Source organism: Anguilla rostrata, chromosome 12 (assembly GCF_018555375.3).
Source record: "Anguilla rostrata isolate EN2019 chromosome 12, ASM1855537v3, whole genome shotgun sequence".
In the NCBI taxonomy this organism is placed as follows: Eukaryota; Metazoa; Chordata; class Actinopteri; order Anguilliformes; family Anguillidae; genus Anguilla; species Anguilla rostrata.
In genome coordinates, this window is record NC_057944.1 from 41,430,305 (window position 1) to 41,456,498 (window position 26,194).

The following is a 26,194-nucleotide window of genomic DNA, read 5'->3' on the forward strand; positions in this document are numbered from 1 at the left end:
CAGCGGGTTCACTGCAGGCTTTTCTTAAAAAAAAAAAAAAAAAAAAGGCCACCTCCCAGCTAGCCTGGGATCAGACGGAGCGGCCATGTGTATATCCGCAGCGGTTCAGTGCTAGCTATCTGCGCTACCTCTGTGTATATCCGCAGCGGTTCAGTGCTAGCTATCTGTGCTAACTCTGTTAAAATCTGCAGCTGTTCAGTGCTAGCTATCTGCGCTACCTCTGTGTATATCTGCAGCGGTTCAGTGCTAGCTGTCTGCGCTAGCTCTGTGTATATCTGCAACGGTTCAGTGCTAGCTGTCTGCGCTAGCTCTGTGTATATCTGCAGCGGTTCAGTGCTAGGTGTCTGCGCTAGCTCTGTGTATATCTGCAACGGTTCAGTGCTAGCTGTCTGCGCTAGCTCTGTGTATATCTGCAGCGGTTCAGTGCAAGCTGTCTTCGCTAGCTCTGTGTATTTCTCCATGAGTAGTCAGTGGCAGTAACGAAGTGGAGAAATGCGATGGCCAGATGATTTCCAAACCTGGAGGACAGTTCACTCAGCATTTTAACTCTTTGCAACATGCACTAGCAAACCTCAAACTATTGTTGAACGCTAACAAAACGAAGGACATGGCCTTCTCCTCTGGAGGCACAAAGGCCCAATCCTTTCCATTAGTACTCTAAACGGCATTTCCATTGAATTTGTCGACAGCTATAAATATTTAGGAATCTGGTTGGACAAAAAACTAAATTTTAAACATCACATTGAATGTCTAGCTATGAAGCTGAAATTCACACTCAGCTTCGTGCACAGGTTGAAGTCTTGCTTCTCGATGTCTTCAAGGAAAACTTTAGTTGCCAGGCTTTTTCTGCCACAGCTTGATTATGGTGATACTGTTTTGCCTGTCCCTCTACTTTGGCTAAGCTCGACCCCCTGTGTTACGTCCCCTGCCTCTGCTTGCCTGGGTAGTGCAGGTGGAGGTAGTTGCTTAATTACCTAATTGCCTGATTGCCTCCACCTGCCTGTGGCCCAAGATAAGCCCAGTAGTATGAGGCAGGGGAGTTTTTCTATTGGGTCTTGTAGTTTGTGTGGAGATATTTGGTTCTGTGAACTTTGTGTTTTCGTTTGTGCCTTAGTTTGTAATTTAGATTAATAAATGTCTGGGTTTGTTTTTAGATCAGTTTCTGTCTGTTTTTGGTGCATCTGGACTTGCTTTGTTGCGGCCAGTCGAGCCGGCCGTAACACCCTGTATCATTCAGCCTTGAGATACATTACAAATTCTAATTATAGGACCCATCTTGTACAACCTAGTTGACTGGCCATCCGTTGCAATGCGTAGGATGCAGCACTGGTATATTTTTATCTATAAAGCTATCCTTTGTAAACTGCCCAGGTACATAAACTTTATTCCTGCAAGGTAGTCACAACCTAAGATCTCAAAAGTGGTTGCACTGTATGGTACCTGCTGTCCGAACTGAGGCGGGCAAGATGAGCTTGCTCTATCAAGGCTCATGGGCCTGGAACGAGCTGCAGGCTAAACTCAAACTTGATTATCTCATCTCGTTACCAGATTTTAAAAGAGATAATTGATATTTTATCTGTGACCTGTTCTTGTTTTAAACCCTGAACTTATTTAACACTGTTTTAGTTTATGTATTTTATCATGTTGGTTGTTTTATTCTGTGTGCTACTGTTGTCCTTGTTGTTGTTTTGTATGCTGTTTTATACTGCTTTGGCCCTGTCATGGCTAGGTCTTACTTGTAAGAGAGGTTTTGATTTCAATGTGACTTCCCAGTCAAATAAAGGTTTATATTTATAATACTTTGAGATGGAGGACTCTGTCAGGGCCCAGACAGACTGAGCTGATTGGCTGGTGGTTAAACAGAGTGTGTGTAGTTCTTCTCTCAGTGTGGAGTGTTTCATTCCACGATTCCCTTAATTACAACCTCACCTGGCTGCATCAGAAAATTACAGTCAGTTAAAATCTCTTGGCTTTGTGGTCACACTCTAGCCAGAGCATATATTCTACTTTAAAGGCCATTCTAATGTTAGAATATGGTATAGGACCTTTTTTTGGGAAACCTATACGTTAGTATTAATAGATGTTTGGCTCCAGAGACGTGCAAGATAATAATGGGCATTTCTCTCTTTAATCATACATGCAGTGAATCATAGAAAAATAATATATACATATTGTTCAAAGTTCAGATATTATACTTTTTAAATTATTTTTTTCAGCCGAAGTACGTACATTGGTGAGGCTCAAAGTGACGGGAGCAACGGGCTTCGGTTGGCAAAACTGGCACAAACCCGCCCTCTTCCGGAGGAAAAGTGCACAAAGCGGACTGCTTGCCTGCGTTCAATGAAAACTTAAAACCGTTTTTGTAAACGAAAAACAAACTTTATTTCACTATGAAAAGTGACTAAGTTGTAGTTTAAATAATTGCATGAAATCACTGAAGAAATCAGGGAACAATATATACAAATGGTTTTGTAATATATACATTTGAAAACGGGATAAAATGTATAGTAAGAAGGCGATGAACATCTACGCAGCATTGCTCATTTTATTTTTTTAATCTCGAAAAAGCATATCAAGTTTCAAGTGGTTCCCAGGTGAATTTCAGTTCTGAAAATACACAGGCCAGAGTTCTTATGCCCTCCAATAAATAGTCCAAAATAAACCTTCATTTGGAGAGAGACGCAGTTTACGCGTACTTCCTCTCCCGCACTTTTTCAGGATTCCCTCTGTCACCAGCGTTCTTTGAGAACATCCGCGGAATCGTCGCAGTTGTCCGGACATCCCCTGAGTGCCTCCTCCGCAACCTCGGCAGTGCCGCTGTCCGACTCCTCCTCTATGGCGAAGTGCACGTCGGCGGAGGAGCAGAGGGAGCTCGCGCTGCTCTGCTCCACGGAACACAGGGCGCACGAGAGCGGCGCCGGAAGCTTGCCGTTGTACAGGGTCCCACCAAAAGGGAGCGACACTTGGACGGACCTGAGACCCGCGCTAATGGGAAGGGTCAGGCTGTGCTTCTTCTGAACGGCCCCCCACTCGCGCTTCTCCTCCTCATAGATTAAATGCGTGAACACGTTCGGCTTCTTCTCTCGCCTCTTGGACCGGATATAACCCAGCATGATCCCGCACAGAAACACCCCGTAAAAAGACATGACTATTAAAATGTACAGATACGCATTGCCATCGCCGCTGCCAGGTTGGGCGCCGGAGTCGCCACCCATCTGCAGATGGAGAGGGTTTGGCGATGTGTCGTTATTTGCGGTCTCCATCCTAGTCATCTGACGCGAGTCTCAATGGTTTCCTAAAAATAATACATTAATGGAATAAATTTGCCAATATTGAAACGGTCTCTGTGCTTTCCCGCGTGCAGCCGAACTTGCTGGGAAGTGGCTTTGACATTTAATCCTCAATTTACATGTGCTCATAATATTGTCAACTCAAAGAAGATAAGTTCACGGGAGAGCGCACCCATTAATATTCTGTTCTATTTCGTACTACGGAGTTATGGGAATGTTTTAACATTAAATTTGTATCGCTCAATGCAAAATAAATATTAGTTAAAATAACACTATGAAGAAAAAATCTATCAAATGAGATATGGATGTTTCAATTAATACATTTATAAATATAGATTACTACTACTACGGATAGTAAAGATAAAGAATGTATTATAGATAATTGCCACTTACCGATGGTTATTTCAGATCACTGAATCTGCGCTGAACTGTAAAATATCAGGTATTGCCCGAGTTTGATTTCGAACTTTGGGTACGTGCAAGTTTCCCCACATCTGCGTAAACTGCCGGCTGTAAACTGCTTAAATAGGTCCGGAACTGCGGAGGGTGACGGACCGGGGGGCGGGGGGGTTATTCTGGAAACTCGTGCTTCTGGCCAATTTCCAATCTAGGGAGAGAATGGCGCCTGTGAAATCTGTGACAGCTAACTTCTCAAATAAAGGGTGTCCCCAGTGCGAGTTCATACAGGTTTCAGCCATCTTATTTTCTTTTTTTTGTGAAGTTTTACAACAGTACGTCTGACCTCTATGATGAATATGGCAAAAGATCGATGTTCTGGGATTGAGGCCACGGGCTGCGCACGCGGCCACCCAACTGTTCTCTGTGATTACAGCAAACGCATGTAAACTGCATAAAGAAACATTTTACAGACTATGTCCACCGACCTTTTTGCAGCTGCAAATCTGTTGCTCATATTTACTCAAGCACTGTACAGTATTCTTTTGTAGGCTATCTCTGGAAAGAAAAGAGTACTCTCCATAGCCAAAAGTTATATTATGACATTTTGAACCCTGAGCAGGGACAGAAATTCTTACATCAACCTAGAGGGTTGGATCTGCGAAGCCCATGTGTCCTCAGGCTGGCCTTCATGACACAGCTGTTATGAAATAAGGAATTTGTCCACATTTTATCAAGCAAATACGTGATGGATTGCACTTACAGCACATGTTTATAGAACAGCTGTAAGAATAGAGTTATATTTAATAATCATGCTTTGATAACAATTCACTGTTTCAGTCCAGTCACACTATTCTCAGAAAACTGTCTCTTCAGATTGGCAGATGTGTTCTCTGTAGCTTGTAAGAACGTTTGATGTGTGATGTGGGAATAACATTTAATTGCCTTAGAATGTAATCCTCAGAAAATCCATTCAGATCCATACAGTGTGTGAGTTCTCTTGTTTAGGGGCCAGTAGCACATAAGCACAGTGTGAGAGTTCTGTGTTTAGCAGACAGTCGCACATAAGCACAGGTGTGAGTTCTGTGTTTAGGGGACAGTAGCACATAAGCAGTGTGTGAGTTCTGTGTTTAGCAGACAGTCGCACATAAGCACAGTGTGAGAGTTCTGTGTTTAGCAGACAGTAGCACATAAGCACAGAGTGTGAGTTCTGTGTTTTTAGCAGACAGTAGCACAAGCACAGTGTGAGAGTTCTGTGTTTAGGGGACAGTAGCACATAAGCACAGTGTGAGAGTTCTGTGTTTAGCAGACAGTAGCACATAAGCTATATCAGCGTCTCTCTCTCTACCAGATAGCTCACATGCAAGAAAACTGTAGGTGAATCCAGGAAAGTGGCTTTGAAAAAATCTTTTTAAGAACTTTTCCAAATGAAACACATGGTAATGAACCTTTTAGACCAAACAAACTTTTATTTACCTGCCATGAAATCATTTACAAGGTAAATTACCAAAAAATAGAAGTGTGACACACACACAGTAATCCATGGTACATGGAAATTTCCACGGTAATCATGGACTTCAGTCTGGTTGGTATAACAGCGATTATATAAATTAAAATAGATTTCATACATCTGGTATCTGTACTGCATCTTGATAGCTGTCCCCGAGAGTATAAGTGTGCAGAAGCAAAACCATTCTTACCCGAAGAGTACTGCTCCTATAATCTCATATATAGTTTCCTCCTATACCGTCTCCTATAGTATCTCCTACTATATAATCTCCTATAGCGTTTCCTCCTATACCGTGTCCTATAGCATCTCCTATAGCGTTTCATCCCATAGCATCTCCTATAGCATCTCCTCCTATATAATTTCCTATACCATGCCATAAAGCATCCACTATAGCGCTTCCTCATATAGCATTTCCTACTATATATTACACTATAGCATCTCCTCCTATAGAATCTCTTCCTTCAGCACCTCCTCCTAAAGCATCCCCATCTATAGCATCTCCTGCTATACTGTCTCCTATAGCATCCCCACCTATAGAGCCTCCTCCTATAGCATTCCCTCCCATAGCTTTTCCTGCTATATGCGCATACACACACACACGCACACACTCACACACATGCAGAAACATGTACACTGCTCAAATCAAGCAAGTGCCGTAAAAGCAAATGATAGATTCTCTATAGTTCCTACAATATTGGAGTTCTATTGGAATTCTATTGGAGTATTGTAAGTTCTTTTTTATCCAAAGTGCTTTACAATTGATGCCTCTCATTCACCCATTCAACACACTCACAACACACCAACAGTGAAAGGCAAGGTACCAATCAGCTCGTTGGGAGCAATTAGGGGTTGGGTGTCTTGTTCTGGGTCACTTCGACACGCCCAGAGCGGGGGATCAAACTGGCAACCCTCCGACTGCCAGACAACCATTCTCTGTTGGAAAAGAATTGGAGTTCTATTGGAAGAGTATTGGGAGATCTACTGGAAGAGTATTGGAAGTTCTATTGGAAGAGTACTGGAGTTCTACTGGAAGAGTATCAGAGTTATGTTGGAAGAATACTGGAGTTCTATTGGAAGAGTATCAGAGTTCTGTTGGAAGAGTACTGGAGTTCTATTGGAAGAGTATCAGAGTTCAATTGGAAGAGTATCAGAGTTCTGTTTGAAGAGTATAAGAGTTCTATTGGAAGAGTATCAGAGTTCTGTTGGAAGAGTATTGGAGTGCTATTGGAAGAGTATTGGAGTTCTGTTGGAAGAGTACTGGAGTTCTACTGGAAGAGTAACAGAGTTCTGTTGGAAGAGTATAAGAGTTTTATTGGAAGATTATCAGAGTTCTGTTGGAAGAGTATCAGAGTTCTATTGGAAGATTATCAGAGTTCTGTTGGAAGAGTATAAGAGTTCTATTGGAAGATTATCAGAGTTCTGTTGGAAGAGTATAAGAGTTCTATTGGAAGAGTATTGAAGTTCTGTTGGAAGTGCAACCATCTGACTGCCAGACAACTGCTCTTACCTCCTGAGCTATATTGGAGTTCTATTGGAAGAGTATCGGAGTTCTGTTGGAAGAGTATTGGAGTGCTATTGGAAGAGTATTGGAGTTCTGTTGGAAGAGTATAAGAGTTCTATTTGAAGAGTATTGGAATACTATTTCAAATGTATTTATTGTGTTAAGTCATCCAACATGTCCGAGTCCTTATCAAAATAAGAATAAGAAATTGCACACCTCTGCAAACACATGTCTGTATGCATGGATACTTGCACGTACATATACAGTACATAGAGTATTATCACAAAAAAAGAGTTGGAACAGTTCCGTATCCTGTGAGTATTATTTTTGTTGTATGTTAATTATTATTCATGCATTACAGGGGCAGCCTGTGCCTGGTCATTTTAGTGTTGGGAAGTTTGAGTATATTGCACATTCAAGTTTTTCCTTATTGGATCAGAAAAGGTACATGACATAATCAGCAACCGTAGCAATCACAACAGTAACCACAAGATAAGTATAATGCAGCACCCTACCATTGCACAATATTAGCTGCACAAACAGTGCCTTCAAATAGTCTCATTTTATCAGAAACACAGACATCAGTACATGAGGTAACATTCATTCTTCTGTACCCTGTGCTTTTTAGAAGAGCAGCATGGCTAAAGCTAACAGTAAGCAGAGTAACTGTATTAAAAGCAGGTTATATAACTCTGTTTAATGGGAGCGGCCATTTCTACACGCATCTAATGATCTGAGAGAAAACCACTGCCACTGGGCTCCTGACTGGCAGCTCACAGAAACGACAGTAAACGATAAACGATAATAAATAATAATCAGCCAATTTAAAACCTGGATCTAATGAGATGATCATAATCAGCCAATGAGAAACCTGGATTTAAATATGAGACAGAAACCCCCTGAAAATCTTGTGATTTGAGGTAAGTGTTGTAGAAATTCATAAAGCAGATTCAGGTCTTTTTGTTTTTCTGAAACTGCGTTTTTCATGCTCAGTTTAAAGCAGGCGTGTTAGTCCGTTTGTTTGATAAAACAGAGTCACACTTGTCTCGCAAATTTGTAAACAATTACCCCTGGAGACGACCCGTAGAACATGATGATAGATAGCAAACACCAGATAAGTAAAGGAAAAAAAACACACTGAGAAGAAAAAAATTAAATCACAAAGAATGATAATAAACTAAATGAAAAATAAAATATTTGCATTTGATCTCTCATGACTTCTTGATCTTCAGACACAAGATATTCATTGATTGGAACAACAGAAAAATCAGGGAAAAGTCCTCTCAGTTGAGTTTATAATAACCCCAGGGCTCGGGCAGGTCCACCTCACATCTCATACCTCAGCCAGACCCAAGGCTTCCCCTGAGGGACAGGGGGGCCGAGACTCGCCTGCCCCTCCCCCCGACTCACCTGACCCCCCAGGTAAGGGCCGGTTTGCTGCCTGGCCTTAGAGAAGACATCATAAAGATACAGACCTAAAGTATATAAATATTCAGCTGTCGGTGGCCATCGTGTGCCACATTCTGGCTCTTATTTTGTGGAGATTCAAGTGCTGCCCCGTTTAACAAGCTTATGGTAACGGGACGGGGCGGAGCAGGGTGAGTCTAATGAGCTTGTGGTGTTGGGGTGGGGTGAGTCTAATGAGCTTGTGGTGTTGGGGTGGGGTGTGTCTAATGAGCTTGTGGTGTTGGGGTGGGGTGAGTTTAATGAGCTTATAGTAACGGGATGGGGTGAGTCTAATGAGCTTGTGGTGTTGGGGTGGGGTGAGTCTAATAAGCTTGTGGTGTTGGGGTGGGGTGAGTCTAATGAGCTTGTGGTGTTGGGGTGGGGTGAGTCTAATGAGCTTGTGGTGTTGGGGTGGGGTGAGTTTAATGAGCTTGTGGTGTTGGGGTGGGGTGAGTCTAATGAGCTTGTGGAGGCGGGGGCGGGAGGGGGCAGGAGGAGGGGCAGGTGTGCCTACTTCCCCCCGTACAGTCTCTCTATGTCCTGCAGGTAGTGGGTCTTCAGCTCCTTGCGTTTCAGTTTGAAGGCATCGGTTACCAGGCCGGTCTCCGGTGTCCAGGGCTCGGCACTCAAACGGATCTTCCGCGGGATCTCGAACCGCTCCAGCTTGGCTGCACAGACAGGAAATGCATCACAGGCATTACAGGAAGTGAATCGCTCTCTGGACAGGAAATGCATCAGGCAGGTTTAGATGGTGTAACGTGCAGAATAGCGCTAAACATGTCTCATCAATGTGTTGACAGAAAGCCACATCTCACCACCAGACAAGCACAGCTCGATCTCAGAGAGGCACAGCTCACCACTCAAGCACAGCTGGGTCTCACACAGTTGGGTCTCACTCAAGCACAGCTGGGTCTCACACAGTTGGGTCTCACTCAAGCACAGCTGGGTCTCACACAGTTGGGTCTCACTCAAGCACAGCTGGGTCTCACGCAGTTGGGTCTCACTCAAGCACAGCTGGGTCTCACGCAGTTGGGTCTCACTCAAGCACAGCTGGGTCTCACGCAGTTGGGTCTCACTCAAGCACAGCTGGGTCTCACGCAGTTGGGTCTCACTCAAGCACAGCTGGGTCTCACGCAGTTGGGTCTCACTCAAGCACAGCTGGGTCTCACGCAGTTGGGTCTCACTCAAGCACAGCTGGATCTCACACAGCTGGGTCTCTGGTGTGCTCTGTGGCGCGGGGTTGGGTCCTGAGCTCTCGTACCTGCGATGGCCGTCTCAGTGATGAGCTGCAGCACCTCTGCCTCCATCTCAGCGCTGCTACAGAGCTCCTCCCACGACCCTCTGACCCTCCTCTGCTCTGCCAGGGCCAGAAGCTGCTTCTGATTGGGCACCACGAAGCCAATCACGTATGACTGGTCACTGCAGAGAGCCAATTACATAGGACTGGTCACTGCAGAGAGCCAATCACACACGACTGGTCACTGCAGAGAGCCAATCACGTACGACTGGTCACTGTTCCAATCCATTTCCAGCGAGCTCCTTCCCTATCTGTCCTCCATTGTTAATTCCTCTCTCTCCTCTGGTCATGTTCCCTCTGATTTTAAGATGGCTCGTGTTACCCCACTTCTCAAAAAACCCACCTTAGACCCCTCCGATGTAACAAATTATCGACCCGTATCGCTTCTACCCTTTCTGTCCAAAACCCTTGAAAGAGCAGTTCTTAAACAATTAACCTCTTTTCTCCATCAGAACAACCTGCTAGACCCTCACCAGTCTGGCTTCCGATCTGGGCACTCAACAGAGACTGCGCTCCTAGCTGTGACGGAGGCACTTGCCACTGCAAGAGCCTCACGCCTCTCCTCTGTCCTGATCCTTCTTGACCTGTCTGCAGCTTTTGACACGGTCAACCATAAAATACTCCTCTCCACCTTGGCTGGGATGGGAATTGCCGGGACTGCCCTGTCTTGGTTCGCTTCCTATCTTGCAGATAGGACCTACCAGGTCACCTGGAAGGGGTCTGCCTCTGCTTCTCATCCACTTGTTACGGGAGTGCCGCAGGGATCTGTACTGGGTCCTCTGCTGTTCTCCTTATACACCAGATCTCTTGGTTCAGTCATTAATTCACATGGCTTTTCCTATCATTGTTATGCAGATGACACACAACTCTTCTTTTCTTCCCCCCCTCGGCCACACAGGTCAATGATAAGATCTCTTCCTGCCTGGCTGACATCTCCACCTGGATGGCCAGCCACCATCTGAAGCTCAACCTCAACAAAACTGAGCTGCTCTTCTTCCCGTGCAAGACCTCCTTGCTTCGTGAACTCTCAATCACGGTTGATGGCACCACAGTGACTGCCTCTCACTCTGCCAAGAGCTTGGGGGTGGTCCTGGATGACCAACTGGACCTCAAGGAGCACATCAAGGCAACATCACGGTCCTGCAGATTCCTCCTGTACAACATCAGGAGGATTCGACCATACCTGACGACGCACTCCACCCAGCTGCTCGTCCAGGCTACGGTGACCTCTCGCCTTGATTACTGCAACTCTCTCCTTGCAAGCCTGCCAGCTTGTGCCATACAGCCACTACAGATGATTCAGAATGCCGCTGCCCAACTCATCTACAACCTCCCCAAATTCTCCCACGTCACTCCTCTGCTGCGATCACTTCACTGGCTACCGGTCGCTGCCAGGATCCGGTTCAAAGCCCTGACCCTTGCCTACACTGCTGCCAACAGGACAGCCCCCATCTACTTGCAGGACATGACTCAATTCTATGTGCCTGCTCGACCACTCCGCTCTGCGGCAGCAGGGCGCCTTGTAACCCCTCCCACCCGCCCAAAGGGATCACAGAGCTTCTCCACCCTAGCTCCCCAGTGGTGGAACGAACTCCCCGTCCCTCTCCGAACCTCCCCCTCACTATCCATCTTCCGCCGTGGCCTGAAGACTCATCTCTTCAGACTATACCTAGACTAACCACCACCACGCTGTATAATAGGAAAAAGGGTTTTTTTTTTTTTGTCACTTGTTACATGTTGCCCCATCCCTGCACTTCTTGGTAATTTGTATTTGTCCTAATACTGTAGCTTATTCTTCTGCCTAGTTGGCTTTGCAGATGTTAGACCAGAATAGTGTTCATTGTTCTCGGCTAGAAATAGCTGTACAAAATAAGTATTGTACCTTACTGAACCCGTGTTCAGCAGTTGTCTACGACCATGAAATGCACTTTTTGTACGTCGCTTTGGATAAAAGTGTCTGCCAAATGAATGTAATGTAATGTAATGTAGAGCCAGTCACACATGACTGGTTAATGCAGAGAGCCAATCACACGACTGGTCTCTGCAGAGAGCCAATCACACACAACTGGTCACTGCAGAGAGCCAATCACGTACGACTGGTCATTGCAGAGAGCCAATCACCTACGACTGGTCATTGCAGAGAGCCAATTGCGCACGACTGGTCACTGCAAAGAGCCAATCACAACCGACTGGTCACTGCAGAAAGCTAATCACACACAACTGGTCACTGCAGAGAGCGGAACAACACAACCTTAAAAATACTCAGAATATAACTATACATCCTTATGCTTCATCGAGATGAATTGTAACTTTACTGGACTGGTCTGCAGGGAGAAGGGGGCGGGGGCTGGACCGGTCTGCAGGGGGGGGGGGGGGCGGGAGGGGGAGGGGAGGGGGAGAGTGTTCAGAACGCATGCCCGTGCAGTTCAGAGCAGAGTGACGCACCTGTTGGCGTACGCACAGATGTTGTCCACCAGAGGGCAGTTCTTGAGCGCGGCCTCCACCTTCCCCAGGGACACATACTCCCCCGCCTGCAGCTTCACCAGGTCCTTCTTCCGATCTGTGGAGACGCACAGCATGCTGGGAGATGGGCCTCACGCACCAATACCAGGGCAGTGTCCATTACAACATGCCAAGCTAAGGGTGAGGATTTGGCCAGAAAGGGATTATGGGATAGGAGGTCCTCCTGGTTCGCTGGGCCTGGGGCTGGTGAATCAGGACAGGTGGTGAGGAAGTGCGAGTGCGAGGTCTGGTTCTCACCGATGATCTTTAAGCAGCCGTCCGGGAGCACCTCACCGATGTCCCCCGTGCAGAACCAACGCTGCCCGTTCCCGTCCACAAAGAAGTCCTGCTGGTTCCGGGCCGGGTCCTTATAGTAGCCCATGGAGACATTGGGTCCTCCAATCAGGATCTCCCCCCGGGGGTGCGGTCTGTCTGTGCTGAGATAGCCGCCTGTGGGGGGGGGGGGGGGGTATTACGAACGTGTGTATACGTGTGCATGTGTATTATCTCTTAAAATTAGCCACTGTAAAGGGAGAGATACATCTGTGTGATAAATTAGCAGGTAAGTAGGATTAATCCTGCCCTATGGCTGTGTGTGTGTGTTTGTGTGTATAAGAGAGAGTGTGTGTCTGTGTAGCAGGGACTTGACAGGAGTTGCTAAATATTTACCCGGAGCACAGCTGCACTGTGTCAGGGCAGGATTACCAGGCTGAATGGAAGCAAATCCCTGCAGCAATATTCCAACATATAGTCTAAAGCCTTCCCAGAAGAGTGGAGGTTGTTATAGCAGCAAAGGGAGAGCCAGCTCCATATTAATGCCTGTAATTCTGGATGAGATGTTGGATGTCAGGTGTCCACATACTTTTGGCCATGGTGCGCAGAGGACAGCTGCGTGCCACTCACCCTCCTCCCAGTCCCTCAGGGCGATTTCGGAGCAGACCAGAGGAGCGCCCACACGCCCCGTGCTGTAGTCCCACACTGAAACACAAACCCAGAGCGTGTGACATCACTGCGCCACTGCGTCACCATGGTAACCCAGCTCCGCTCGCAAGGCTTTGTGGTTGGGCTCCCAGGGGCAAAGCCGGGTCTGGGGCCAGTTCTGCCAAATGCAGTGGAAATGTACTGGAGCCGCCAGGACCAGAAGCCCCGCGAGGGACCCAACGCATCACGCCAAGGCCTGCGCTGTGCAGAGACTAAATCAGCACTGCGCAGAGACTAAATCAGCACTGCGCAGAGACTAAATCAGCACTGCGCACAGACTAAATCAGCACTGCGCAGAGACTAAATCAGCACTGCGCAGAGACTAAATCAGCACTGCGCAGAGACTAAATCAGCACTGCGCAGAGACTAAATCAGCACTGCGCAGAGACTAAATCAGCACGGCAACTTCAGCATGCGCAACAGACTAAATCAGCACTGCTGCACAGACTAAATCAGCACATGCACTCAGAGACTAAATCAGCACTGTGCACAGACTAAATCAGCACTGCGCACAGACTAAATCAGCACTGCGCAGAGACTAAATCAGCACTGCTCAGATATTAAATCAGCTCACTCTGGATGATGTTCCCACCCCGCCCCGCTCACTCTGGCTGACGGCCTCGCCCCACCCCGCCCCGCTCACTCTGGCTGATGGTCCCGCCCTGCCCGCCCCGCCTCGCCCGACTCTGGCTGATGTCGCCCGCCCGCCCTCACTCTGGCATGGCGCCCGCCCCGCTCACTCTGGCTGACGGCCTCGCCCCACCCCGCCCTGCTCACTCTGGCTGATGGTCCCCCTGCCCGCCCCGCCCCGCTCACTCTGGCTGATGGTCCCCCCCGCCCCGCTCACTCTGGCTGATGGTCCCGCCCCGCCGCCGCTCACTCTGGCTGATGGTCCCGCCCCGCCCCGCCCCGCTCACTCTGGCTGATGGTCCCGCCCCGCCGCCCCGCCCCGCTCACTCTGGCTGATGGTCCCGCCCGCCCCGCCCGCCCGCTCACTCGTGATGTCCCCCCCGCCGTCACTCTGGCTGACGGCCTCGCCCCACCCCGCCCCGCTCACTCTGGCTGATGGTCCCCGCTCCGCAGGTTTCGGTCAGGCCGTACCCCTGGCCCACGGGGCAGCAGAAGCAGATGTTCATGAAGCGCTGTGTGGCTGCAGAGAGGGGTGCCCCACCCGACAAGAGCACCCGCGTCTGCCCCCCCAGCAGGGAGCGCACCTTCCGGAACACCAGCCTGCAGCACACATGGACAGGCAGGTATCACACCTGTGTGACGAGGAAAATGAGGAGTGTGTAGTATTATTGTGTATGAGCATGTTTGTGTGCATTAGTTTTAGTACAGCCTGTGTGCGTGTGTGTGTGTGTGTATGGTGTGTGTGAGAGTGTGTATAGTGTGTGTGTGCGTGTATGGTGTGTGTGAGTGTGTGCGTGCTGGTGTGTGTGTGAGAGTGTGTATGGTGTGTGTGAGAGTGTGTATAGTGTGTGTGCGTGTGTGTGTGCGTGTATGGTGTGTGTGTGTGTGAGCGCGTGCGCGTGTGTGTATAGTGTGTGTGTGTGTGTGCGTGTATGGTGTGTGTGAGAGTGTGAGTGTGTATGGTGTGTGTGTGTGTGTGAGTGTGTGTGTGTGTGTGTGTGTGTGTGTGTGTGTGTGTGTGTGTGTGTGTGTGTGCGCGCGCGTGTGAGAGTGTGTATGGTGTGTGTGCGCGCGTGCGCGTGTGTGTATAGTGTGTGTGTGTGTGTGTGTGTGTGCGTGTATGGTGTGTGTGAGAGTGTGAGTGTTTATGGTGTGTGTGAGTGTGTATGGTGTGTGTGTGTGCGCGCGTGCGCGTGTGTGTATAGTGTGTGTGTGTGCGTGTATGGTGTGTGTGAGAGTGTGAGTGTGTATGGTGTGTGTGTGTGAGTGTGTGTGTGTGCGCTGGTGTGTTTGTACCCATCACACAGTGGAGTGCTGTTGCCCAGGCAGAGCTGCTCCATCTTGTAGTTGTAGGCCAAAGTGAACATGGTCCTCTGCACCCTGCTCATCTCCTCCACCTTCAGCATCACATTCTTATAGATACGGTCCATGATCTCCTGCACACACAAACACACACCACATGATCTCCTGCAGAATCACACACACACACACACCATCTCCTACACAAACACACACACACCCCATGATCTACTGCAGAATCACACACACACACACACACACACACACACCCACCCACCCCATGATCTCCTGCAGAATCACACACACACACACACACCCACCCACCCACCCACCCACCCCATGATCTCCTGCAGAATCACACACACACACACACACACACACACCCACCCACCCCATGATCTCCTGCAGAATCACACACACACACACACACACACAGTCCTGTGGAAAAAAAGGGATACCGTGTGTGTGTGTGTGTGTGTGTATGTATGTATGTGTGTGTGTGTGTGTGTGTGTATGTACGTGTGTATGTGTGTGTGTGAGTGTGTGAGGCCCTTACTGGGGCCCCAGCAGTGCAGTGGTGTGGGACCTCTGCCCTGCAGGCCAGCAGTGCATGTGATGCAGCCGCGATGCTGTAACTACGCTGGACACAAACACAAGCCCCTGGAGACCGTCGGCATGGAAACAGTGACTCCGTTTCCGTTAAAGACCTCCACATTCCCACAATCCCATTCCTGAGCCAGCATCCAAAACCCAGCGCAGCCCAATGCAGTGTGTGGGGACTGTGTTTGTGTGAAAGATGGTTGTGCAGTGTGTGTGGGGACTGTGTTTGTGTGAAAGATGGTTGTGCAGTGTGTTTGGGGACTGTGTTTGTGTGAAAGATGGTTGTGCAGTGTGTGTGGGGACTGTGTTTGTGTGAAAGATGGTTGTGCAGTGAATGTGGGGACTGTGTTTGTGTAAAAGATGGTTGTGCAGTGAATGTGGGGACTGTGTTTGTGTAAAAGATGGTTGTGCAGTGTGTGTGGGGACTGTGTTTGTGTGAAAGATGGTTGTGCAGTGTGTGTGGGGACTGTGTTTGTGTAAAAGATGGTTGTGCAGCATGTGTGGGCACTGTGTTTGTGTAAAAGATGGTTGTGCAGTGAATGTGGGGACTGTGTTTGTGTAAAAGATGGTTGTGCAGTGTGTGTGGGGACTGTGTTTGTGTAAAAGATGGTTGTGCAGTGAATGTGGGGACTGTGTTTGTGTAAAAGATGGTTGTGCAGTGTGTGTGGGGACTGTGTTTGTGTAAAAGATGGTTGTGCAGTGCGTGTGGGGACTGTGTTTGTGTAAAAGATGGTTGTGCAGTGAATGTGGGGACTGTGTCTATCAGCTTTATTTCTGAGAGGGAGAATTTCAGACCTATGGGGACCTAACCAGGGACACATCCCTTTCCTAAGCCAAAGTTTGCATGCAAGGCACAGAAATGTAGAACAGAGCAGGATGCAGGAGCCGGGGGGTTGGGGGAGCCAGGCGTCCTGCAGTAGGGCGGGGGGGGGCAGACTGTAGCAGGGAGTCCCCTGACGCTGGGGGTACAGGGCAGGGGAGAGGGAGGGCGCTGGAAGGGGACAGGTTTGGCACGCTGGGGGTACAGGGCAGGGGAGAGGGAGGGCGCTGGAAGGGGACGGGTTTGGCATGCTGGGGGTACAGGGCAGGGGAGAGGGAGGGCGCTGGAAGGGGACGGGTTTGGCATGCTGGGGGTACAGGGCAGGGGAGAGGGAGGGCGCTGGAAGGGGACGGGTTTGGCACGCTCGGGGTACAGGGCAGGGGAGAGGGAGGGCGCTGGAGGGGGACAGGTTTGGCACGCTCGGGGTACAGGGCAGGACTGGCCTTACCGGGACGGCAGCCATCAGGGTGGGCCGCAGAATGCTGGCGTCTCCCTGGCTGCCCTTCTTGATCTTAGTCGACTGTCGAACAACCAGATAAAGCCACGTCAGCAGCACGTTTGAACTTTACAAAATATTTCATTTGGCTGTAACGAAAAATGAACAAGCTGATGCTGGTCTTTGGTTTAGCGCGGTTTTCAACGGAGAAACATAAATATTTATTGGTCGTCTGGCCAAGATAAAACTTACTTAAAAAATTACTGCTAAGTGAGTGATTGTGTGGTTCAGATGCAGGTGAGTGTGTGATTGGGTGTTTGAGGCACAGGTGAGTGTGTGATTGGGTGTTTGAGGCGCAGGTGAGTGTGCTTGGCGGTTGGGCTCACCTGGTCGGCCAGCGTGTGCGGGGAGGAGTAGCCGATGCGGCAGCCGTGTGAGACGCACACCAGCTCGGCGCTGAGCTCCAGCACGTGGGCCAGCGGCAGGTACCCGATGTAGGTGTCATTCTCACTGCCCGCAAGAAAACAGCCATCATTACACACACACAAGGGCGGGCGGTGTGCAGTGTAAGAGCAGTGTGCAGTGCTGTGGGCGGTGTGCAGTGTAAGAGCAGTGTGCAGTGTAAGAGCAGTGTGCAATGTAAGAGCAGTGTGCAGTGTAAGAGCAGTGTGCAGTGTAACAGGCGGTGTGCAGTGTAAGAGCAGTGTGCAGTGTAACAGGCGGTGTGCAGTGTAAGAGCAGTGTGCAATGTAAGAGCAGTGTGCAGTGTAAGAGCAGTGTGCAGTGTAATGGGCGGTGTGCAGTGTAACAGGCGGTGTGCAGTGTAAGAGCAGTGTGCAGTGTAACAGGCGGTATGCAGTGTAATGGGCGGTGTGCAGTGTAACAGGTGGTGTGCAGTGTAAGAGCAGTGTGCAGTGTAATGGGCGGCGTGCAGTGTAACAGGTGGTGTGCAGTGTAAGAGCAGTGTGCAGTGTAATGGGCGGCGTGCAGTGTAGTGCGTGGTGTGCAGTGTGACGAGCTGTGTGCAGTGTAATGGGCGATGTGCAGTGTAACGGGCGGTGTGCAGTGTAATGGGCAGTGTGCAGTGTAATGCGCGGTGTGCAGAGTGACGAGCTGTGTGCAGTGTAAGAGCAGTGTGCAGTGTAACAGGCGGTGTGCAGTGTAGTGGGCGGTGTGCAGTGTAACAGGCGGTGTGCAGTGTAAGAGCAGTGTGCAGTGTAATGGGCGGTGTGCAGTGTAGTGGGCGGTGTGCAGTGTAATGGGCGGTGTGCAGTGTAGTGGGCGGTGTGCAGTGTAATGAGCAGTGTGCAGTGTAATGGGCGGTGAGCAGTGTAATGGGCGGTGTGCAGTGTAATGGGCAGTGTGCAGTGTAACAGGCGGTGTGCAGTGTAAGAGCAGTGTGCAGTGTAACAGGCGGTGTGCAGTGTAAGAGCAGTGTGCAGTGTAATGGGCAGTGTGCAGTGTAAGAGCAGTGTGCAGTGTAATGGGCAGTGTGCAGTGTAATGGGCGGTGTGCAGTGTAAGAGCAGTGTGCAGTGTAATGGGCAGTGTGCAGTGTAAGAGCAGTGTGCAGTGTAATGGGCAGTGTGCAGTGTAATGGGCAGTGTGCAGTGTAAGAGCAGTGTGCAGTGTAACGGGCGGTGTGCAGTGTAACAGATGGTGTGCAGTGTAAGAGCAGTGTGCAGTGTAATGGGCGGTGTGCAGTGTAACAGGCGGTGTCCAGTGTAACGGGCGGTGTGCAGTGTAAGAGCAGTGTGCAGTGTAAGAGCAGTGTGCAGTGTAATGGGCGATGTGCAGTGTAGTGGGCGGTGTGCAGTGTAATGGGCGGTGTGCAGTGTAACAGGTGGTGTGCAGTGTAAGAGCAGTGGGCAGTGTAATGGGCGGCGTGCAGTGTAGTGCGTGGTGTGCAGTGTGACGAGCTGTGTGCAGTGTAATGGGCGGTGTGCAGTGTGACGAGCTGTGTCCAGTGTAACGGGCGATGTGCAGTGTAACGGGCGGTGTGCAGTGTAATGGGCAGTGTGCAGTGTAATGCGCGGTGTGCAGAGTGACGAGCTGTGTGCAGTGTAAGAGCAGTGTGCAGTGTAACAGGCGGTGTGCAGTGTAGTGGGCGGTGTGCAGTGTAACAGGCGGTGTGCAGTGTAAGAGCAGTGTGCAGTGTAATGGGCGGTGTGCAGTGTAGTGGGCGGTGTGCAGTGTAATGGGCGGTGTGCAGTGTAGTGGGCGGTGTGCAGTGTAATGGGCGGTGTGCAGTGTAATGGGCGGTGTGCAGTGTAATGGGCGGTGTGCAGTGTAATGGGCAGTGTGCAGTGTAACAGGCGGTGTGCAGTGTAAGAGCAGTGTGCAGTGTAACAGCCGGTGTGCAGTGTAAAGGCAGTGTGCAGTGTAATGGGCAGTGTGCAGTGTAAGACCAGTGTGCAGTGTAGTGGGCGGTGTGCAGTGTAATGGGCGGTGTGCAGTGTAAGGGCAGTGTGCAGTGTAATGGGCGGTGTGCAGTGTAACAGGCGGTGTGCAGTGTAATGGGCGGTGTGCAGTGTAATGGGCGGTGTGCAGTGTAAGGGCAGTGTGCAGTGTAATGGGCGGTGTGCAGTGTAACAGGCGGTGTGCAGTGTAATTGGCGGTGTGCAGTGTAATGGGCGGTGTGCAGTGTAATGGGCAGTGTGCAGTGTAAGAGCAGTGTGCAGTGTAACAGGCGGTGTGCAGTGTAAGAGCAGTGTGCAGTGTAACAGGCGGTGTGCAGTGTAATGTGCGGTGTGCAGTGTAACAGGCGGTGTGCAGTGTAGTGGGCGGTGTGCAGTGTAATGGCCTCGGGTTCGTACCCCAGGTTAGGGATCCTCTCTGCCATGCCGGTGATCCCAGCAATGATGTTGCCGTGGGAGATCATCACACCCTTGGGCACGCCTGTGGAGCCGCTGGTGTACATGATGACAGCGATGTCAGAGGGGCGGGGCTGGGAATGGGGCGATGTCACTGGGGGGAGGGGCAAAGAGAGGTTAGCATCAGATCAGAGTAGGATGGTAACAGGGAAATAACATGAGACAGGAAGTCATGTTTAAAAAGCCTCTAACACACAATTTATCTCTTGGCTGCATCTTTCAGCAGATTAGGAGCAAAATGTACTGGAGGCAGTGAGTCCCTGGGCAGGCCTGGTTACAGTACTCAGCAAACTTCATAATGCAGAGCAGATTGAGTTAATTTCCCCCGAGCCATGTGTTCTCACAAAATTCTTAGTTTCAGGCAAAAGCATTAGGAAGGACATGTCTGTCCATTTAGGATTGCATGCTCATCATGGTGGTTTCTCTGGATACAAAGATTAAAATCTTTTATCCAATTGCCCATATCTCTCCTATCACATCTATACCAGCCAGCTCTCAACACCAAGAAGCAACTGATGGAACATTACCACAGAGTGTCCACATCATTACCACTTCATTACACAGAGCATCCACATCATTACCACAGTGTCCACATCATTACCACAGTGTCCACATCATTACTGCAGTAACCGGCATTGCTTCAGTATATATGCAGCTGTATAAATGGATGCAGTGTAAATGCTGTGTAAAAGTTGTGTAAGTCACTCTGGATGAGAGTGTCTGCTAAATGCCTGTAATGTGATGTAATCATTACCACAGAGCTTCTACGTGATTTTCTCTGGGAAATGAGGTATTTTGTGAATGTGTGAATGTCTTGTGAATTACAGCTGTTGCTGTAAAATAAACACTGAGATGTTGAACAGGCCACAGCTAAGAAAAACAGAAAAGAAACCATGAGCAGACAGACAGACAGACAGACAGACAGACTCACGCTTCTGTAAAACTGAAGACAGCATGGGGGAGGTTAGCGGGTGAGTGGGTCTGGAGGGGGGGGGGGGCAAGTCATGTGAATACTTGCAGGACTGTTTGTATACAAACCGCCCCACCCCCCCCCTCCACTAATACACTCAGGAGCAGCTGTGAGGACGGAGAGATGGAGAGAAAAGGAGGAAAAGAAAGCAAAGTTCCTTAACTCCCCTCCCTCTCTCACCCCCCTCCTTCTCTCATCCCCCCTCCCTCTCTCACCCCAGACCCTAATCTGCCACAGATGTGTCTACTCACTATTTCCTCATTCACATGACCCCACCCTGCCCTGGAGAAATTGAGGAAGGGGGGAGGGGAAGATAAAGAGGGGGAGAGAGAGAGAGAGAGATATGGGGTTAGAGAAAGAGGCAGAGGGGTAGAGAAAGGGGGGGAGAGATGGGGGGGTAGAGCGAGATGGAGAGATATGGGGCTAAAGAAAGAGGGGAAGAGAGCGAGAGAGAGAGGAAACAAGTGCAGATCTGGGCTGTCTCATCCACATTATCTCTGTCACCATAAACATGCAGATACAGACTCCGCTGAGCGCCAGAACCCAGGCAGCTGCCTGTCCTCTTTCACACGTCTAACAACATGGCAACCCCACACTCAGACTGGGCTCTGTGCTGAGGGGATCTGATAGACAGACTCCGCATAAAAGGGGGATCTGATAGACAGACTCCGCGTAAAGGGGGATCCGATAGACAGACTCCGCGTAAAGGGGGATCCGATAGACAGACTCCGCGTAAAGGGGGATCCGATAGACAGACTCCGCGTAAAGGGGGATCCGATAGACAGACTCCGCGTAAAGGGGGATCCGATAGACAGACTCCGCGTAAAGGGGGATCCGATAGACAGACTCCGCGTAAAGGGGGATCCGATAGACAGACTCCGCGTAAAGGGGGGATCTGATAGACAGACTCCGCGTAAAGGGGGATCCGATAGACAGACTCCGCGTAAAGGGGGATCTGATAGACTGAACGTGAGGCGTGTGCTTACGGTTCTCAGGCTTGGTGCCCAGCTCTTGTACGGTTGCCATGTTGTGCATGTGGATGCCTCTGGGGAACCCCTCCCATGTGCTGGGTTTGCCATCCACAACAATGATGTGCTGCAGTGTGGGCACCTCCAACAGGATGTCCTGAGGGAGAGAGAGAGGGCGAGAAAGAGAGGGAGGGGGGTAGAGAGAGTGAGAGAGAGCAGTACATGTGCTGTCCTCTTAATACAGATCCATATGTGCTGTCCTCTTAATACAGATCCATATGTAGTGTCCTCTTAATACAGATCCATATGTGCTGTCCTCTTAATACAGATCCATATGTGCTGTCCTCTTAATACAGATCCATATGTGCTGTCCTCTTAATACAGATCCATATGTGCTGTCCTCTTAATACAGATCCATATGTAGTGTCCTCTTAATACAGATCCATATGTAGTGTCCTCTTAATACAGATCAATATGTAGTGTCCTCTTAATACAGATCCATATGTAGTGTCCTCTTAATACAGATCCATATGTAGTGTCCTCTTAATACAGATCAATATGTAGTGTCCTCTTAATACAGATCAATATGTAGTGTCCTCTTAATACAGATCCATATGTAGTGTCCTCTTAATACAGATCCATATGTGCTGTCCTCTTAATACAGATCCATATGTAGTGTCCTCTTAATACAGATCCATATGTGCTGTCCTCTAAATACAGATCCATATGTAGTGTCCTCTTAATACAGATCCATATGTAGTGTCCTCTTAATACATATCCATATGTAGTGTCCTCTTAATACAGATCCATATGTAGTGTCCTCTTAATACAGATCCATATGTGCTGTCCTCTTAATACAGATCAATATGTAGTGTCCTCTTAATACAGATCCATATGTAGTGTCCTCTTAATACAGATCCATATGTGCTGTCCTCTCCACACCCCCCTCAGCGCTTCTGATGTGTGTTTCCCATAGGTTATGCGAGGGGGGGCAGCTTTATCCTAGCAGCTGAGGAAATGGGAGAATGTCATTCCCACTCCTCCAGGGAACACCATAACCCCCCCGCCCCCCCTGACCCCCGCCTAGGGCCTCGTCCTGCTCCAGCAGCGGACATGTGAAAGAGAACGTTCCTCTTCCTGGGTCTCCCGTGGGAATGCTGCTGGGGCGTGGATGGGGTGTGTGCGCTCACTGGGAATGCTGCTGGGGCGTGGATGGGGTGTGTGCGCTCACTGGAATGCTGCTGGGCGTGGATGGGGTGTGCGCTCCGTGGAATGCTGCTGGGGCGTGGATGGGGTGTGTGCGCTCCGTGGGAATGCTGCTGGGGCTGGATGGGGTGTGTGCCTCCGTGGGAATGCTGCTGGGGCGTGGATGGGGTGTGTGCGCTCCGTGGGAATGCTGCTGGGGCGTGGATGGGGTGTGTGCGCTCACTGGGAATGCTGCTGGGGCGTGGATGGGGTGTGTGCGCTCCGTGGGAATGCTGCTGGGGCGTGGATGGGGTGTGTGCGCTCACTGGAATGTGCATGTGCTCGGATGCTGCTGGGTGATGGGGTGTGTGCGCTCCGTGGGAATGCTGCTGGGGCGTGTGGTGGCATGCGGGCGTGGTGGTGTGCGCTCACTGGGAATGCTGCTGGGGCGTGGATGGGGTGTGTGCGCTCACTGGGAATGTGCTGCGTGGAGGGTGTGCGCACTGGAATGTCGGGGGGGATGTGTGTGCGCTCACTGGGAATGCTTTGGTGGGCCCTGGGGGTGATGGGTGTGTTGCGCTCACTGGGAATGCCTGGCTGATGGGTGTGGCACTGGGATCGTGCGTGTGGGTTGTGCGCTCACTGGGAATGCTGCTGGGGCTGGATGGGTGGTCTCACTGGAATGCTGCTGGGCTGGATGGGTGTTGCGCTCACTGGGAATGCTGCTGGGGCGTGGATGGGGTGTGTGCGCTCACTGGGAATGGTGGGCTGGTGGTGCCTCACTGGAATGCGCTGGGTGGATGGGGTGTGTGCGCTCACTGGGAATGCTGCTGTGTGGGGTGGCATCGGGGCGGGGGCTGGTGTGTCGCTCACTGGGAATGCTGCTGGCGTGATGGGGTGCCGTGGGATGCTGGGGGATGGGTGTGTGCGCTCACGTGGGAATGCTGCTGGGGCGTGAGGTGCGCTCCGTGGAATGGGGCTGGATGGGTGTTGCGCTCACTGGGAATGCTGCTGGCTGGATGGGTGTGCGCTCATGGGATCTGTGAGCGTGGAGGGTGTGTGCGCTCACTGGGAATGCTGCTGGGGCGTGGATGGGTGTGTGTGCGCTCACGTGGGAATGCTGCTGGGGCGTGGATGGGGTGTGTGCGCTCCTGGAATGCTGCTGGGGCGTGGATGGGGTGTGTGCGCTCCGTGGGAATGCTGCTGGGGCGTGGATGGGGTGTGTGCGCTCACTGGGAATGCTGCTGGGGCGTGGATGGGGTGTGTGCGCTCACTGGGAATGCTGCTGGGGCGTGGATGGGGTGTGTGCGCTCCGTGGGAATGCTGCTGGGGCGTGGATGGGGTGTGTGCGCTCCGTGGGAATGCTGCTGGGGCGTGGATGGGGTGTGTGCGCTCACTGGGAATGCTGCTGGGGCGTGGATGGGGTGTGTGCGCTCACTGGGAATGCTGCTGGGGCGTGGATGGGGTGTGTGCGCTCACTGGGAATGCTGCTGGGGCGTGGATGGGGTGTGTGCGCTCACTGGGAATGCTGCTGGGGCGTGGATGGGGTGTGTGCGCTCACTGGGAATGCTGCTGGGGGTGGATGGGGTGTTGCGTCCTGGAATGCTGCTGGGCGTGGATGGGGTGTGGCGCTCACTGGGAATGCTGCTGGGGCGTGGATGGGGTGTGTGCGCTCACTGGGAATGCTGCTGGGGCGTGGATGGGGTGTGTGCGCTCACTGGGAATGCTGCTGGGGCGTGGATGGGGTGTGTGCGCTCCGTGGGAATGCTGCTGGGCGGGATGGGGTGTGTGCGCTCAGTGGAATGCTGCTGGGGCGTGGATGGGGGTGTGTGCGCTCACTGGGAATGCTGCTGGGCGTGGATGGGGTGTGTGCGCTCACTGGGAATGCTGCTGGGGCGTGGATGGGGTGTGTGCGCTCATGGGAATGCTGCTGGGGCAGTGGATGGGGTGTGTGCGCTCACTGGGAATGCTGCTGGGGCGTGGATGGGGTGTGTGCGCTCACTGGGAATGCTGCTGGGGCGTGGATGGGGTGTGTGTGCTCACTGGGAATGCTGCTGGGGCGTGGATGGGGTGTGTGCGCTCACTGGGAATGCTGCTTCAGGGGTTACATGAGCTGCCCCCCCCTACCCTGCATAATAATGTGCAGTCAGCCCAGTATGGTCCAGTATGGCCCAGCGTGGCTCGGTATGGTCCAGCGTGGCCCGGTATGGTCCAGCATGACTTGGTACGGCCCTGCACGGCTTGGTATGGGGCAGCCTACCTTGAGTCTGGTCTGCAGCAGGTCTCTACTGGTGACGATGTGAGTGACTTCAGTCTGGTTGAGTCCGTGAGCAATCGCTGGGCCTCCCAGAGTGGCATACAGAGTAACCACTGTGAGACAGAACAGAGATATATATATTATAATATTGCTAGCTTATTTGAAACAGCAGCACTACAGTACAGATGAGACACCAGCACTACAGTACAGATGAGACACCAGCACTACAGTACAGATGTATCAGTGTAAATCACAGTTGAGCACAGGGTATAAAGACAGTGTGTGTGCTCTCTGGGCTAATAGAAAGATAGCCTGCTTGCTCAGGTGTCATACTGATGACATTGTAAAGCCTGAGTGTGATGCAGGAATGCAGTGGAATGGTGCCACGGATGGAGAGAGAGGGAGCTAGCATGGGTAGCGAGGGTGAGCAACTAGCGTGGATAGCGAGGGTGAGCAGCTAGCATGGGCAGGGTGCATGGGCAGCTAACATGTGCAGCTAGCATGGGTAGCGAGGGTGAGCAGCTAGTGTGGGTAGCGTGCATGGGCAGCTAGCATGGGCAGCTAGCATGGGTAGCGAGGGTGAGCAGCTAGCATGGGCAGGGTGCATGGGCAGCTAACATGGGCAGCTAGCATGGGTAGCGAGGGTGAGCAGCTAGCATGGGCAGCGAGGGTGAGCAACTAGCATGGGTAGCTAGTGTGGGCAGCTAGTGTGGGTAGAGAGGGTGGGCAGCTAGTGTGGGTAGCTAGTGTGGGCAGCTAGTGTGGGTAGAGAGGGTGGGCAGCTAGTGTGGGTAGAGAGGGTGGGCAGCTAGTGTGGGTAGCGTGCATGGGCAGCTAGCATGGGCAGCGAGGGTGAGCAGCTAGCATGGGCAGGGTGCATGGGCAGCTAACATGGGCAGCTAGCATGGGTAGCGAGGGTGAGCAGCTAGCATGGGCAGCGAGGGTGAGCAACTAGCATGGGTAGCTAGTGTGGGCAGCTAGTGTGGGTAGCTAGTGTGGGCAGCGAGGGTGGGCAGCTAGTGTTGGTAGAGAGGGTGGGCAGCTAGTGTGGTCAGCGAGGGTGGGCAGCTAGTGTTGGTAGAGAGGGTGGGCAGCGAGGGTGGGCAGCTAGTGTTGGTAGAGGAGAGTGGGAGCGAGGGTGGGCAGCTAGTGTGGGTAGAGAGGGTGGGCAGCTAGTGTGGGTAGCGAGGGTGTGGGCAGCGAGGGTGGGCAGCTAGTGTGGGCAGCGAGGGTG

General features: G+C 51.0%; 2 protein-coding genes across 5 annotated transcripts in view; both read right to left on the reverse strand.

The window, feature by feature from the left end:
- Positions 1-2,357: 2,357 nt before the first annotated feature.
- kcne4 (potassium voltage-gated channel, Isk-related family, member 4) lies at positions 2,358-3,832 on the reverse strand. Its single transcript, XM_064303354.1, has 2 exons — positions 3,684-3,832; positions 2,358-3,295 (listed from the first exon to the last, which is right to left on the reverse strand). Exon 2 carries the CDS (start codon positions 3,270-3,272, stop codon positions 2,730-2,732), a length of 543 nt encoding a protein of 180 aa, XP_064159424.1. The 5' UTR covers positions 3,273-3,295; positions 3,684-3,832; the 3' UTR covers positions 2,358-2,729.
- Positions 3,833-5,131: 1,299 nt separating this feature from the next.
- acsl3a (acyl-CoA synthetase long chain family member 3a) overlaps positions 5,132-26,194 on the reverse strand; it is a 30,153-nt gene continuing 9,090 nt past the window's right edge. For 3 of the 4 annotated variants that reach the window (XM_064303355.1, XM_064303357.1, XM_064303356.1), the window contains 12 exons: positions 24,964-25,073; positions 21,537-21,675; positions 19,524-19,674; positions 17,095-17,218; positions 16,721-16,792; positions 14,850-14,989; positions 13,981-14,153; positions 12,846-12,920; positions 12,201-12,392; positions 11,886-12,000; positions 9,405-9,562; positions 5,132-8,811 (listed from right to left, as the gene is read on the reverse strand). In XM_064303355.1, the coding sequence (XP_064159425.1) occupies positions 8,654-8,811; positions 9,405-9,562; positions 11,886-12,000; positions 12,201-12,392; positions 12,846-12,920; positions 13,981-14,153; positions 14,850-14,989; positions 16,721-16,792; positions 17,095-17,218; positions 19,524-19,674; positions 21,537-21,675; positions 24,964-25,073 (1,607 nt within the window). In that variant the 3' untranslated portion in view covers positions 5,132-8,653. The remainder of the gene's footprint in view (positions 8,812-9,404; positions 9,563-11,885; positions 12,001-12,200; positions 12,393-12,845; positions 12,921-13,980; positions 14,154-14,849; positions 14,990-16,720; positions 16,793-17,094; positions 17,219-19,523; positions 19,675-21,536; positions 21,676-24,963; positions 25,074-26,194) is intronic. The other variant, XR_010324677.1, reaches the window with a different exon arrangement.

Bases quoted from the DNA above. Each gene is read 5' to 3' on its own strand.
- kcne4 (XM_064303354.1), bottom strand. From the start codon at position 3,272: ATGACTAGGATGGAGACCGCAAATAACGACACATCGCCAAACCCTCTC.